The sequence below is a fragment of the Aplysia californica genome, unplaced genomic scaffold (genome assembly GCF_000002075.1).
Source record: "Aplysia californica isolate F4 #8 unplaced genomic scaffold, AplCal3.0 scaffold00438, whole genome shotgun sequence".
NCBI classification, from domain to species: Eukaryota; Metazoa; Mollusca; class Gastropoda; order Aplysiida; family Aplysiidae; genus Aplysia; species Aplysia californica.
Genome location: NW_004797708.1, coordinates 472,032 through 487,240, shown reverse-complemented (window position 1 = coordinate 487,240; position 15,209 = coordinate 472,032). Strand labels below are relative to the sequence as shown.

Here is a 15,209-nt window from a genome sequence, read left to right as displayed (position 1 = left end):
ATTTAAAGTTCTTGCATTTGCTTGTAAAAATGAAATATGGATATTTTTAGAAACTTGAGGTAGTAGGTCTGTTTCGAATTTTTCTCATTGCATTCAAATTTTGAAAATTAAATTATGTCTGTACCGTGTAATTCATATTTTTGTCTCTTAATGTATTTGATTATTTAAATGATCAGGGATTGAGAAATGTTTGGCTCCTAGGACACACGATCTGTCAGTTCATTTTAGATTGGATTCATTTTTATGCTTTGTATAATTGTATGAGTGCTTGAATCTGTGTTTTGCTTTATAGATTGTTGGATAGTTGTGCACACTAACACTTACACACATACTCACAAAAAGTGAAAGGACCTAGATGAAAGTGAAAACACTTTAAGTGTTAATAGACGTGATTATGTGGGTGGTTGGCGGGTGCTCTGGTGTGGTTTGCTTCTTCTTTCCTATCAAACATCCATCATCTTTATCTCCTCTCCTTCCTTTTTGTGTTTGTTACTCTCTTGTAACCTCTAATCTTTGGCACTTTATGACCTTATTGTGTTGCAAGTGCCGTAAAACTCTTACTAAAACTAAAAGACGTGATTATGTGGGTGGTTGGCGGGTGCTCTTTTGTGGTCTGCTTCTTCTTTTCTATCAAACATCTGAATCTATCGTCTTTCTATTATCTCCCTTCCTTCTTTTTGTGTTTGTTACTCCCTTGTAACACCTGTAATCTTCGTAACCCCCCCCCCCCCCCCCCCCCCCCCCCCGGGCGGTGCTACTGACTGAAGTGTCGTTAGGCCTTTCCTTGGGGGGGGGGGGGGGGGGGGGGGGCATTAACATGTTCTTTTGCACAGTAGAATTGTAAATGGGCTGACTCATCTATGTCTGCCTGAACTGCAGCAGGGAACTGCTGGTTTTTCTTTCTTCATCGTTACTATCGTCATATTCCCTCTATTTCTTTTGTATGTTTGTCACACTCTTGTGACCCGTTATTTCCAGGGTGCCTGATTAGTCGAAGCAGAATTTGTACTGTTGAAGCTTGAGAGGTGAGCGGAGTAAGCCTGATTCCATGTAAGGACTTCTCTGTTGACATCCACCCCTTCCCGCTCATATGACCTTATGCAGTTGCGAGCGTTGTAAAGTCTCTACTAAAAAAAACAACAACTAATCTTCGGCACTTATATGACCTTATTGTGTTGCAAGTGTTGTAAAACACTTACTAAAACGAAAACATGGTTACATAACAGAGTTTTGTTTCAATAAATGGGTTTTTAAATATTTTTTATTGCAGTACGCATTCTTTTTTCCAGGAATCTGACGTAGCTAGTTTTCAATTTGCAATGTCCCGTTTGCTGTTACTTGTTTTTCTTCTTAAATCAACAGATCAAGAAGAGTCCGAAGAGGAAGAAGACGATGATGATGATGAAGAAGAAGAAGACGAGGATGAAGAGGAAGAAGATGAAGAAGAGGGGGATGAGGAGGAAGAAGAAGAAGAGGAGGAGGAGGAAGAAGAAGAAGAGGAGGAAGGGGATGAGGAGGAAGAGTACGATGCTGAAGATCAAGAAGAAAAAGCAGACTTAAGCCTGAATGCTGATGACAATGACCATTCAGGTTAGAGCACTTACCAGATGGGTGAAGTATATTTTTCCTTTCCACACATGATTAGTTCCCTTGGATTTGACTTTTTTGACTTGAAAATTTTCTTTTGTACAGTTGAAGAGTATGAACTGTCTTCTCAATGTTTTTTGGTTGATATTAGGTAAATTTAATTTGATCTGGAAGTGGTACCTAAGGTTTTTGGTATCCTTGTGGTTCACTCCTACTGTTACATATCAGTGCTTCTGGTCTGTTCGATGATTTCAAATATGTCATCATTAACATCCAGTGTGTTGCTATGTCTCATGTGATGTAAATGTCCTCTTGTTCTTTCCAGATGACGATGAAAAGCCAAAAAAGAAGTCTCAGAGAGGAATTTCCCCGATCGAGTGGGACAGAAAGAGTGAAGGAGCAAGAGGGAAGCCTAGCAGAGACAGTGAGCCTGAAGAAGGAAATGAAAACACATCGAGGGAGCACAGAGGACGTGCAGACAGTCGAGAGGGTGACAGAAGTATGTAGTAGCCATGACCGAGCAAATGTGAGGCTTCGTGGTGAAATCGGGCGCTCGTCAAAATAATTAAATCAAAGAAATCAGCATTTTTCAGTTAGTTCGGAAAATTTTTTCAAATTTTTGCTTTTTGGCTCGGCACCTTGTATGTCCATTAAAAAACATTCTTATGTGTGGATTTTATGGAAAAGTGTTGATTTAAGGCACGAAAAATGTAAATTTGCAGTTCCCAATGACTCTTGAGCTATGGAAGTCACCAAACTTTGGCGGCTATTTTCTCACTAATTTTACTTCTGAAACCAAGCGACCCCAACATTTTCAATCACAAATATCTCAACTTCTATGCAAGATAATTGGATATTTTTTTCTCCAAAAGCAAGGCAAATGAACAACCTTTAAGATGATACCAATAACTGCATATACCCAAAAATTGATGAGTGCCTGATCCCACCGTGTCGTGACACAAATAGTATTTGTGCATGTTCCGGACAATGTTGTTTAGATATTGTCAGAGACTTATATTTGGAAAAATCTTTAAGATAATGCATATACACATTTTGATTATAAAGAATAGCTCAGAAATTTAGAGATGCAAGCTGCTCAAGCAGACAACGAATCCTTTTTTTTAAAAACATAAATATCAGAGAAGTTACTGAAGCAGAATACTTGTCCTATGAAATAGATGTTAAGAAGTGCAATGCCAGGTTGCACTTGTCTCTTCAGAAACCACAACTTCTGTTGGCTTGTATCCTCTTTGAGGTACTCCAGACGTTGATAAGCTCAGTTCCCTCATTACTGGTTTATTCGGGTGGTCTAATGTGTACTTTTTTTTTCTTTCTCCTTTCAACCGTTTGTTTTCTACACAGAGTTGAACATTTCAGACGTTCTTCAGGTGTTTAAGAAAAGTGCAGAAGTAAAACTTGCTGGTAATGATCAGACATGAATCATGCATTGTCTTATGTCATTATGTTTTAAGTCTTATTATTCATTGTACAGGTAGGTATAGTGTCATGACATTTTTTATTTGTTGCTGAAAAGTTTTTTTTAGCAGTAATACATTTTTCAACAGGTTATTGGTCAAAATTGAAGTACCTCATGCGAGGAGCCCGCTTCTTTTTGGTCAAGAGTAATAATCATGAGAATGTGGCATTGGCAAAGGCGAAAGGAATTTGGTCAACCCCTCCGCAAAATGAAGCCAGATTCAATCAAGCTTTCAAGGTAACATTTGGTTTAAGGGATATATATATGATTACTTTTCTGCTGGATAGACAGACCAGTTTTGTCTTTTATTTTCTTCTCATATACATAGTAAACTGCTTGGGTGTTTTAATTTTGTCATCTTTAATGGAGGGACTTTGACAAGTGGTAGAGACAGCTGCTCTAAATGATTCAGTTATTATTATTTCTATTGCGTTGGAGGTCTTAAAAGGAAATTTGTTTTCTCAAAGTGGGGTTCTACTGAAGAATTTGCACAATTCTGCTTATTTTATTTTGAAGAATTTGTTTGTTTTTAAAAGTTAATCATTGTTTGTTATATTTTTCATTGTGTGATGTAATACCCATCATGGCTCCTGTCAGAAATTTGTGTGCATTAAGTTTTGCATTGTTTAAAACAAAAAAATATTTGGTCAGGGACATGCTAATGTGCTTCTATAAGTAAACCTTGGCGAATATGGGTGGGGGGGGGGGGTGGGAGAGAAAAGCTATTGAATTGTGTTTGGATAAGCCCTGTTCCTTGTTTAAATGATTTTGATTTGTTTTACATATTGCTGACTGATTCAATGTTTTGTTTTTAATTTCAGGAGTGTGAAAATGTGATCTTGATATTTTCTGTGAAAGAAAGTGGAAAATTTCAAGGTTGGAGCAAATGTCTTATCCTGTATATTGTTTGTTTTGATAATTTTTTTTAAAATTGCCATTTCCTTGGTATTTATGGTTAGTATTGTCGACTGTCGGAATGTGATCTACTTTTCCATTTTTTCTTTTTTGGTTCGTTTGTTATTGACTCAACTTTAAGATACTGATGATGATTCATTTGATTTCCTACTTACTGTGTTGGTCACTCATCTATTTGTACTGCTGTGTTTTAAGTTTTACGTTTTGCGGTAGATTTGATTTTGTCTTAATATGGAAATCTAATAGGGGAAGGGGGGGGGGGAGACTTATCCATAGGTAGGATGATTTCCTTTTCTGTCCAGTCCTCCCTCAGATAACAAATATCAAGGAATTTAATTGATTTTTGGCTTGTCAGAACATACGATAATGAATTGCTGGGCTCAAATTCTGTTACAGGTTTTGCTCGTCTGGCTGAAGAATCTACCAAAGATCATCCTCCGGTGCGCTGGGTTTTACCCCCCGGAATGACCTCTCGTGCTCTCAGTGGAGTTTTTAAGCTAGACTGGGTCAGCAGGTAATGTTTCACCTGGGTTTTCTTTCATTTTTACAATTTGTTTTGTGTGTGTGTGTACATCACTGTTTCACTTCAAACCATGTTTTGGAAATCTTTGTTGAACTGCAGTTTGTTTGCATTGTTACTACATAGTGCTAATTCATTTTACTTTAAATTTTCTTTTCTTGTGAATATGCTTTTTTTTTTTTTGCATTTAAAAAATCTGTTTCTTTATTTGTAAGGCTGAGATTGTTACTCACTTGTAAAAGAAATGTTCAGCTTTCCGCTTTTGTTTTTAAATGAAGAAAAAGCATTTGATTGTTTTTTAAATTCAAAATTTTGTTGTTATAATTTTTCACAGGAAAGACTTGGAATTCATCAAGACAAATCATCTGTTTAATTTGTGGAATGATAACAAGCGAGTGAAAATCGGGCGAGATGGTCAGGTCAGTTTGTTGGTTCACTAGCTGTACTTCAAAGGATTGTTCATCTGTGCACCTTTTAGTATTATTTGATATTGTAATTGTTACCTGAGTGTTTATTCGATTTACTGTACAAATGAACTATCAGAAATATTTTTTACCATTTTGAATATGTCTTTTGAAAAAAAACCCCCCATCACCATCTGACTTTGGTCTTGCCTTGAAAAATTCTGTTTTAGGCTTTTGTATCAAGCTACCTCTGTGATAAGTCATTTTGGAGTTATCTCTTTCAGGGGGTTTTTAATAACAACAGAAAGCGATATTTGGACACAAACAAGTTACTGTACCTATAAGTTTGTTCTCTTTTGAGGCATGGCACTCTCAGTGGTAATGAAAGATGACCATAAGTAGTGAGAAGTAGTCTTAGTTGTCATGAAAATGTTCTTTAACTTATTATTCAGAATTTTAGTCCATAGCTTTATCAGAAATGTGCAGTCGTGTAAGTACCAGATGGATTACTATAAAGAATGAACAACTGCCTGAGCTATGAACTTCTATCTTTGTCATCCTTTATTAGAGTTTAAAAAAATGTCTACATATATTTCTTTCCATGTTTGTTTGTTTTTTAAATATCTCTTTTGTTTGTGAAGCATCATCAGGGAAGAACAAAATGCTGTGTCAGGGGACATGTAGTTTTTCTCAGATGATGCTGCATTGACAAGAGTAGTGAAACTGTTTTGGCTTCTCCACAGAACAAATGTGTGTTTGTTGAAGAAGTACATTATACAAGTGATTGGCATGTTTTTAATGAATGTACTTTCTTTTTCCATTTGCAGTGTGGTTGTCATTGTCATGTGGTCTTGTGGGTCTCGGGTCTGGCCAAATTGATGAAGGGCTGGTAGTGAGGCCTGCTTCTACTTCTGTTCACTTTTGCTATTATATTCATACCAGTTGCCACTGGTCGGTGGATGGGTGTGACTGATGATAGGTCCATTACTTTCCTTTTTTGATTTCTGTGCATCCATCTTGCTCTTTTCCAGCACTGCATGACAATTTTCCTGTCGATAAGTTTCTCCTTATTTGGTACTGAGAACTTTCCCCCAAATGTATTCTTAGTGATATGCAGTTAACATGCAGACTCGTTGTGGACTTCTACTCAACTGAACTGGAATGTGTAGACAATGTTCCAGTCTTTGAATTTTCAAAATTAAAAACGAGTGAGAACTCTTGAGTAGCACCTCCTGATTCGAACTGGCGACTTGGCGAATGAAAGCCACTTTCTTTTTATTGAAATTCTGCATTATCATTTTCATCTCCCTTCAAGCGCTGTATAGACCTGCATGTTTGCCGAAAATCGTCTGAAATCCGACAATCGCGACGCTACCCGCGAGCCGGCCGATGCTATCGCTGGGCCCACCTGTATCAGTCAATGTGCGTAGTGCGAGGCCTAGCCGACTGCCAGCGCCCCCTTTTTCTCCCGTCGGCTTTGTCGGCACTTTCGTTCTCGTGCTGACGTCGGCGTTTGCGACACAATTGTCTAATTGTCGGAACCTCAGTAGAAGAAGAAATGCGAATATGAAAAAGGACGACGACCTAAATTATCTACTTTCAGTTTCGTGCTCGAGCGGCCATTTTGAATTTCGTTTGTTGACTAATTCAATTGTTCAGATCGTGTGGATTCATTCAAGTCCCGACTCCCTTGTTCTAATAGAATCTAGATCTTGATCAATATCTAGATTTATATAGATCATTATATACCTCAATGGAGGATTCATATTCCAATTCTATTGTGTCAAACCCTATCTTAGGTTGTGCTGTAATATTAATGTTGGTAAAAAGCATTTCATCAGGTGCGTGAATTATTTATTTATTTAGAATCATTTAGATCTAGATTTAGATTCTAGACCAAGCTGAGTCCCACCTTTCGGAATCGGATGCCGATTTCTAGTTCAAAGCCTATTCCTATTCACTTGTTCTACAAGATCTAGATCTAAATTTATTTAGATTACTAGATCTATGCGGAGGATTCATAATATAAATATATTCCAATTCTATTGTGTTATTGTATTGTATCAAACCCTATTAATATATATCAAACCCTATTAATACTATTATAGCAATGTAGATCTAGATCTAGGCCATATTATGCTCCTTGTTTGTTTTGGAGTGTGTTTTAAAAAAAAATAAATTTCATTTTGGACTTGTGCTGGCCTTTTTACACGAGGCCCGTTGCAGGTTCTTTTTTTGGGGGGGGTAGGCCTAGGGTTAGGGTTAGGTCTCTTAAGACTTTATTGTGTTTGGTGGGGTGGTCGCTCGTTACTCGGAAGTCCTTCCTTATGACACCCACAAAAGCTCTTACGGGGGGGTTGAAATCTTGATTTCAGACAATCTGGTTGAGGCTCACATGCAGGTCTAGCTGTAATATGTGCCATGATGAATTCTGTCACCTGTTGTCCTCTTTGTGAAATGGTTGACTGAAATGAACATGTTCATTTACTAGCAATTTGTGTCTATTTTCCAGGAAATTGAGCCACGATGCGGGGAAAACCTGTGCAAGCTGTTTCCTTCCGATCACAATCTGGACATGGCGGACGTGGTCAAGAAAGCACGAAAAGCTCACGTGCGCTCAGAGCACGGACTCAAGGAAAGAGCACCCCGTCTCATGGGCCCAAGGAGAATGGCAATAGGCCCAGGGCCAGATTTTCCCAGGTTAGGAGGCTGATGTGCTGGGTGTCATGTGTTGGAGAAGAGTGCATAGAGAACTATGTGGACATTCCTGTAGCCCATAAGATTGGTGTGCTCCAAGGATCTCAGTGTGTACATGCTGCTAGGTGCCATAGATCAAAGATCAACTTCTAAAAGCCTATCAAATAGCTTACTTAAAAAAAAAAAAAGCATGATACTTAAGTAAAATGAAAGGTCCAGAGAGGTGTGGAATAGCAGTTAATTTCCTGAAAATTTTTCAAGATATTTTAGATACCTTCTAGGAATAACTTTCATATGTAAGTAACAAATAAGAAAAAGAAAAAAGAAAACACACAGCTTCTAATTTGTTTGAATTGCGTGGCTTACATAAAGTTTTAACTAGTGTTTTCCTTAATTATTTCTTGTCTATAGATGGATTTTATCGGCGGTGAATGAGTATTCAGTTTCCTGGGACTTTCTCAGAAAAAGACTTTTGATCATGGACATAATTTTCATTGAGGACTGGTGTGGACCCCTTACATGCCTGTTGATGTGAAGCTTTGAGAAGGCTTTGTGTCTTGTTGGGAAGGTTTACAAGCTCTTCAGCGATAGTGCTGTGGAGTTTGGGAGTTACCGTGGAGTTTGGATGTTGTTCGTGATCACCAAAGCTGAATGTAGTATGTCTTGAGCAACATGCAGCGACGTCAGCTGTGTTTCTGGTTCAGTGTTCATCAGTGTGTTGTTGTCCCTGAGCATTTGCAAGAAATGTTTCTAGTGGACAAACAAAGCTGGTAGTGATATTTATCAGCAAAATAGTTATCTTGAGAAAAAAGTAAAGGTCAGTGTTTGGAATTTGTTGGGAGTAATAATAGTGAAAGAAACTATTTTAAATTTTAGCAGCTAATGGACACGTTTGTCCTAAAGATTCCATTTTGGACTTGTCATTCCTTCTAATTGGACTCCTTAAAAATATTTCTTTGGACTGTTCATTAGTCAATTTTAAATTTTTTTTTGAGGATGGGTTACCTATCCTCATATTCTGATGTGGACTTTTCAAAGGACTTCTACCACCTTAGGTACTTTCAGATGGTTTGTGATGCATCTTGAAGATTTAGGTTTATGTGTTCAACTGCTTGGGGGAAAATAAATCGCAAGAGGACTGCGTGTAAAGTATCCCCCAAACATGGAGAGCTCAACCGTACCCGTTACGCTGCTTAGCGTGTGCCTTCGTTGTTGTTCTTTAGTAATTAGGTTTCATAAAAAGACTTTCAAAATGAGAATGTGATGAGATGAGAACGGGTAAAAAAAGTACAGGCAAGGTATGGACTAAATTGAAGTCTTATAAAGTCTCACAAAATTGGACACATTTATTCTGACCAAATTGGATTATGTGCAAGTACGTGCAGAGTGGATGGGTTGCTTAACAGTTTGGTATGATACATGTTTGTGTTTCTACTTTGTGTGCTCTGAATTCATGTTCCTTGTTTTTGTTTGTTGGGAGTGGAAAGGTAGTTTACTTCAGTGTTTGTTGCAGTTGTTTCCATGTTTCTGTTGTAGTTCAACTTTATTGTGGTTCCCAGTGTTTTTACCCCCACTCCACCCCCCCCATCCCTTCATCTGTTGTTTTCTATCACAGATTAGATTTGTATTCAGATCATCTTAAATACATCAACACACACATATAACTTTAATTTATACTTTTAGAAATATCTTTATTTATTTTTCTATATTTTTACAAAAAGGAATTACATATTCAAAGAAAATTACTGTGTCTAGTATGAATATATAATATTTTAAAAAAAATTATTGTATCTACTGATGAGGCAAAATATTACAAATAATATTGGTTCTTGATGAAGAGAAAAAATCTACTTTGACACAGAAACTTTTGTGATTATTATTCAAGATCCTGGTTTTCTTTTGGCTGTTTTTATATTTGTTTCCCCCAAACTTGTTAGTACTTTTTGCTAAGTACACTTTCTTTAATCAGATTAAGTCTGCACTTGATCTCCACAAATCCACAGGATCAGCCCAGTCTTTGCAGTGGCCAGCCTTTTTGTTTTACATTTCCCCGTGTATTATGACAGTCTTCCATTTTCATGAAAGTGAAATGTTTTTATGGTTTTTGGAGAACATTTGCTTAAAATTTCCATTTGAATAGTATTGAGGGGCCAAATTCTATTAATTTGACTAATGTCACAAGTGACAAGTAAATTGTGACAACTCTGTGTACTGTGTTTTGGAGTTAAAGAGGGTGAGCTTGTAGTGATTACAAAGTTTTTAGGTAGTACAACTTTTGAATTTTATTTTCTAGTTTTATTTATGTGTCTCCATTTGTTCAGCTCGTGTGGCGATGTGTATTTGGGTTGTATAAAAATCATGTATACATAGCCTCATACAGATAGTTGGTAGAGTTCATAAAGCTTGTTAGTTCTTACATGGTACTGTTGCAAGAGGTACTGTTGTAAGATCGCTTGAAAGTTGGAAGCTTTTGCGACTTTTCATCCTTCATAAAATGTAATGAATCATTTGGTTAGCAAATTTTACTCCGCATTGTGCTTTCGTGATCTTCTTTCTCTTCACCTCCCTTTCCTCTCCCTCCTCTCCTTATAATGGGAGGAGGGTAGGAGACGCTATGATGTTATTGTCATAAATGTATGGTCTCTATCATTTGTCAAGTATCTATTTATGGCTGGGGGGGAGGGGGGGGGCAAAAGAAATTGGGGAAAGTTCCTTTTTGAAGCATGTGGATTCGCGTGCAGTATTGCATACGGACGTAAGTTATTTTTTTGCAACTTTTGAGATAACGTCTGTATAAAATACTGCCTGTGGATTACTTACTTCCTGACAATCTAAACCAAAAACATGAGGTGTTTCAGTTGAAGTGGTTGCACTACCGAATTCAAACATGACATAGGGCAAAAAAGAAGACTGTAAAGTAGTTCTTTATGGAAATGTGTGGATGCCCCCACACCCACATCAAGAGATGACTCATTGCAGCGCCTTTTTTTTGGTTTTTACACACACTAGTCTCAGTCTTACACCAGTAACCAGATTTCTAAATGGTTGTCATTACTGATGTTACTTGAAATAACATTATTGATCTTCTTATAAAAATACTTTTACCGTGGCTTATGTGGTGTACATGGTTAGAAAATTGTTTTTGTTTTTTGTTCCCACTCATTGAAATCTAGGTGGCTTAAAAGAAAGTTGGGATAATTTCATGCTTTCTTTTTTTAACGTCATAAGCTCAGTAAAAACCACGGACAGGATTTCAGTTAGATTTTATTTATGATGTGAACATGCGTGCTAAGAACTTCAGGTTGTGACACTAGTCAGTAGGTCTTTCACCATTTGAAAGATCTTGGTGTAAGGGCTAAAATAGGGCCAAATTGTCTTTTAAAAGTTTCAATTTTGTGTGCAGCAGTATTCTCTGAATTTGATTAAAGTATGATCCAAGCATTTCTAAAGTCGAAAATGTGTATGTAAAGATGTTGGGTTGATTTAAAGATATAAATTGAGGCAGCTCTTCAACTCCAATCTACAACCTGTAGTCTGCCGGGTTTCAAAATAATCATTTATCTAGATCGGAGGATGATTGAATATGACTGTAATAGTAATTAATAATTTAATAATAAATAATCAATAATTATGATATGAATATAGACATTTAATAAAAGCCATTCTTTGGGATGACTGACCCCAAGCCTTTGATTCCTGGAAAGTGATTGAGTATAGGATTATAGTTATTTGTGTGGCGGTTCTATTTTCTAAATATTGAGTTAAATGTGTGTAGGATTGCTACCTGTAAATGGATCTTCCTGATGGAAGTATTGAATAAAATGAAAACTGAAATGCAAGGGTAAGAGTGTGTAGTATTGATTACTTAATAATTACTAGTGATGATCCATTTAACATGAATATTTTAAGAACACACTTTTGTTTTGTAGCTAGTTGATGAGCAGTGCAAAAGTATTGTTGATAAGATAGGAAGTTTTCCAGTGTTCAGTAAGATTTGAAATTATTATGAGAAAGGTGCAGATGTTATGTTTAATAAAAATCATTCAGAATGCCAAGGATTGTAAAAGTACCCATTTGGTCCATCTTACATTGCAAGAGTATTTGTTAGCCTAATGTAGGCCAACTAGCTCTCTATCTAGCTTCTGTTATGGGCTATAGACTCTACCTCTGTCCAATTGTATCCCATCTTTAGGTCCAAACCCGCCTCCACATACTTTTACACGTTCTTCTCAATACTTTTAAACCTTCCTCTGTTTTTCTTTCCTTATGGATTCCATCTTAAGGCTAGTTGGGTAATGTTTGGCATCAGTGTTCAGTGTTCTTGGTGTGTCCAATACACTTCCGTTTTCTCTCCCTGATTTCTGTGTTTGTTCTGCTGATTTGTTTGCTCCCATAGTTGTTCAGTTCTTATGGTGTCAGGCCAGAGAATTTTTAGGTTCCTTCATGCAACTTCTGACAACCAAATGCCTTAGATTCAGCTTTTAAAAAGTTTGTTTTGTAAGTTTCTCTTTGTGGGTGGTTGGCGGGTGCTCTGGTGTGGTTTGCGTTCTTCTTTTCTATCAAACCTCTATCGTCTTTATTTACCCTTCTTTTTTATGTTTGTTATTCTCTTGTAACACCTCTAATCTTCTGGCGCTCACATGACCTCATGCAGTTGTGAGTGCAGTAAAAACCTACTAAAACTAAACCAAGTTTCTGTTTCCAATTTACAGATCATTACACTGTTCTTAATTTCCATCAGATGTATGAAAGTCTACACCCTTGAGTACTCTTGCCTTGACATCTGTTCCTTCAGCTTTGTCTATGACGCTTGTGTTTGGTGACATTACGGTTGGTGATTAGATACTTGCCTCCTGAGACGAACAATAGTTTGTGAAGAAAAGCTTTGGGTTGGAAAAATGTTAGTGGTGTTTGTACAGTACAAGCAAGAAGACATGACACCAGTTTTTAAAAAAAGGTAGATGAATTTTTGGATGTCCAGAAAAAAAAGCTACAGAAAATTCCTTCTTTTTGTATTCTTTATGGTGATACTGTTCATGTATGCATGTTTGTTTGCCTTTGTCTTGAAAGTTGAAGCACATCTTGAATAATAATTGTTGTCAACGGAAAAGCCTGTCTTCTATTGGCAAAAAATAGCAATTTTAAAATTCTGTAGTTTAATTTCAAGTCCTTTGGCATCATACAACTTTGGTACTGGGTTGATGTCTGTTACTTATGCCGTTACATAAAAAGGGCATTGCAGATGGCTACATTATATAAATCTTTGCATTGTCCACAAGAACACTTTGTGGTTGACAATTGTGAATTATCATGTAATACTTGCCTTGGGAATCAACACTTGAAGCTTCAAGTGCTGACAGGATTGGTTTATTGTCGGCTGGACTATGTTGAACGGAAGCAGAAAGTATAGAATAGAGATGTATACACGGGCTAGAGAGCTGGAGCACTTTGTCCAATGGGATGATTAAGATTGTAAAAAAACAAGAAGACATCATCATCATCCTTTCTCACCGTTTACCGGAGTATAGGCCACCAATAAGAGCATTCCTCCTACTTCGTCCTGAGGTGTAGTTTCCACCTTTGTCCGGCTGTATCCCGTCTCTTTTATTGGGTCTGAACCCGTCTCTCCTCCAGGAACATTAACGCCTACCTCTCTTTCCCTTTCTTTGTGGATTCCCTCCAAAGGCTTGGTGGGTTAATGCTAGTGTTCCGTTTTTCTCAATGTGTGTCCACCTGATTTCTATTTTTGGTTTTTGTCATGATACAGATCACAAATTGTTCTTTGAAATATTGACTCCCTATTTCTGTATTTCATTCCGAGAGAATTTGGGTTTTGTTCGTTATGGGTGGTAGCAAGTTACTCCATTGATGATCAGATAAAATGTTAGCTTTACCTCTGTCGGATACATCAACTATGCAACTTTATATTTTAAGTTAAAGAGGGGCTGAGGGAATCTGTATGGGCTGCCACACTTATCATAGAGAGGTAGGATTGGATAGTTAAAGCTGTTCTAATAAACTTTTACTGGCCCCATTTTTTTTTTAATATAGGGTTTCCACGCTCACTGTCCTTGTCTGATTAACATTAGGGGGGGTTTATTTCTTCCCCTTGTCTGAGAGTAACAGATTTTGTTAAGACTTTTGTTTGCACTCTCATATGACCTTATATGCAGTAGCGAGCGCCGTAAAAATCATACAAAAACACAAACAAAACAGAACGATTCACATTTTGAAGTCAATCGTCTCAAAAAAATTAATTTAAAAATTACATTTTGATGATTGTTGATGTTTGCTGTTACCAAAGGCTTTTGATTTGACTCAATAGCTGGCTCTTTCCTGACAAGAACATAGTTGGTTTCTAGGAAGATTTCAGCTCGATTTGTAGCTATTGATCCAGGTAGCCTGTAACTGGCCCTGGATAGTTGTTATAATGCGCTGGGACTTTAAAAAAAATTTTTTGTTGGGCACCTGGATTTGAGGCATAGCGCAATGTAGTAGTAGCTGGTTAGTGTGTGATTGTCAGGTGGGTTGCTAAAATGGGATTTTTTCTTATTTTAAATATGGCCATGATCTTGTTGTGGTGATAGGTACGATTTGGCACTTGTCTGCCAGAATAATTGCTTTTATAAAATACAGATTGTCTAGGGTGTGCGGTGGACATTTTTTCAGTAAAGGCATTTTGAAAGTTGAAGAGTGCTGTCTTAAAATAAGAGCTTTAGTTGTTTGTTTGGGGGTGGGTTGTTTTTTTTTTTGATCAGGGCTGTCTGTCAAGTGGTCCTTAACTTTTTTGGAAGTCTGTAAATATCTATCTTTATCATGTGTTGTTTTATGGAGAAAAGTGAGAAGTCCAGGCTTTCTGCTGGGGTGCATGGTTGAAAGCAGGTGTGATTTTAAAAAATGGACATTTTCTCCCTGTCTGACTGACATCTTGTCTATCGAATTGTTCTTCTTTTTCGCTACTTTCTGTGCCACAGAGACCAACCTTGTCTTGTGGGAGGTGGTGGTTTGATGTCAAAGGAGGATACAAGAACTAGTCAGAACGGTTGTGGTTCCAGAATCTTGTTCAGAAACTCTGTTTTTATTCGACATTCTCATAAATAACTGATGAATTATGATCTTGACATTGATGCTCTTTCGTGGCATTCAAATTTAAGATGGGCAGATGCTCTTTCTACCTCTTCAAAATGAATTTGGCTCCTCATTACTGAATATGAAATGTGAGATTTTGTCATAATCTTTTATTTTTCTTCTTAATGAAACCTTGTTTTTCAGAGGTGGATGATTATTATTTTATGTTGAAAAGGCAAATGTCTTTATGTTGTCCTGAGTACCTTTCATGATCAAGGAATTTGCTTATCTTCCACAAACGTAGACGTCGCCCAAATAGAGATGAATATTTTGATGATCCAAGCCAAAGACCAAAACGCAGTCGAGGCAACTTTGAAAGAGAATGTAAGTTTACCTTTTAATGAGTGAGTTTCTTTTTGTTGAAACCCAATGGGTAGTGAGTTTTTATAAATGCGACTCGTTGCAAACAAGTTAGTGGTGCACCACCTTTGATTTGCTCTAGCTGACACTCATACACTGCTATGATTCTACAATGTGTGCA

The 15,209-nt window shown here is 37.2% G+C and overlaps 1 protein-coding gene across 1 annotated transcript in view; it reads left to right on the top strand.

The window, feature by feature from the left end:
* Positions 1–15,209, top strand: part of LOC101855038 (YTH domain-containing protein 1) — a 29,718-nt gene that overhangs the window by 7,205 nt on the left and 7,304 nt on the right. Inside the window, exons 4-11 of the mRNA XM_005104832.3 lie at positions 1,363–1,590; positions 1,913–2,086; positions 3,153–3,301; positions 3,886–3,940; positions 4,376–4,493; positions 4,834–4,918; positions 7,416–7,603; positions 14,973–15,052. Coding sequence (XP_005104889.2) covers positions 1,363–1,590; positions 1,913–2,086; positions 3,153–3,301; positions 3,886–3,940; positions 4,376–4,493; positions 4,834–4,918; positions 7,416–7,603; positions 14,973–15,052 — 1,077 coding nt within the window. The remainder of the gene's footprint in view (positions 1–1,362; positions 1,591–1,912; positions 2,087–3,152; positions 3,302–3,885; positions 3,941–4,375; positions 4,494–4,833; positions 4,919–7,415; positions 7,604–14,972; positions 15,053–15,209) is intronic.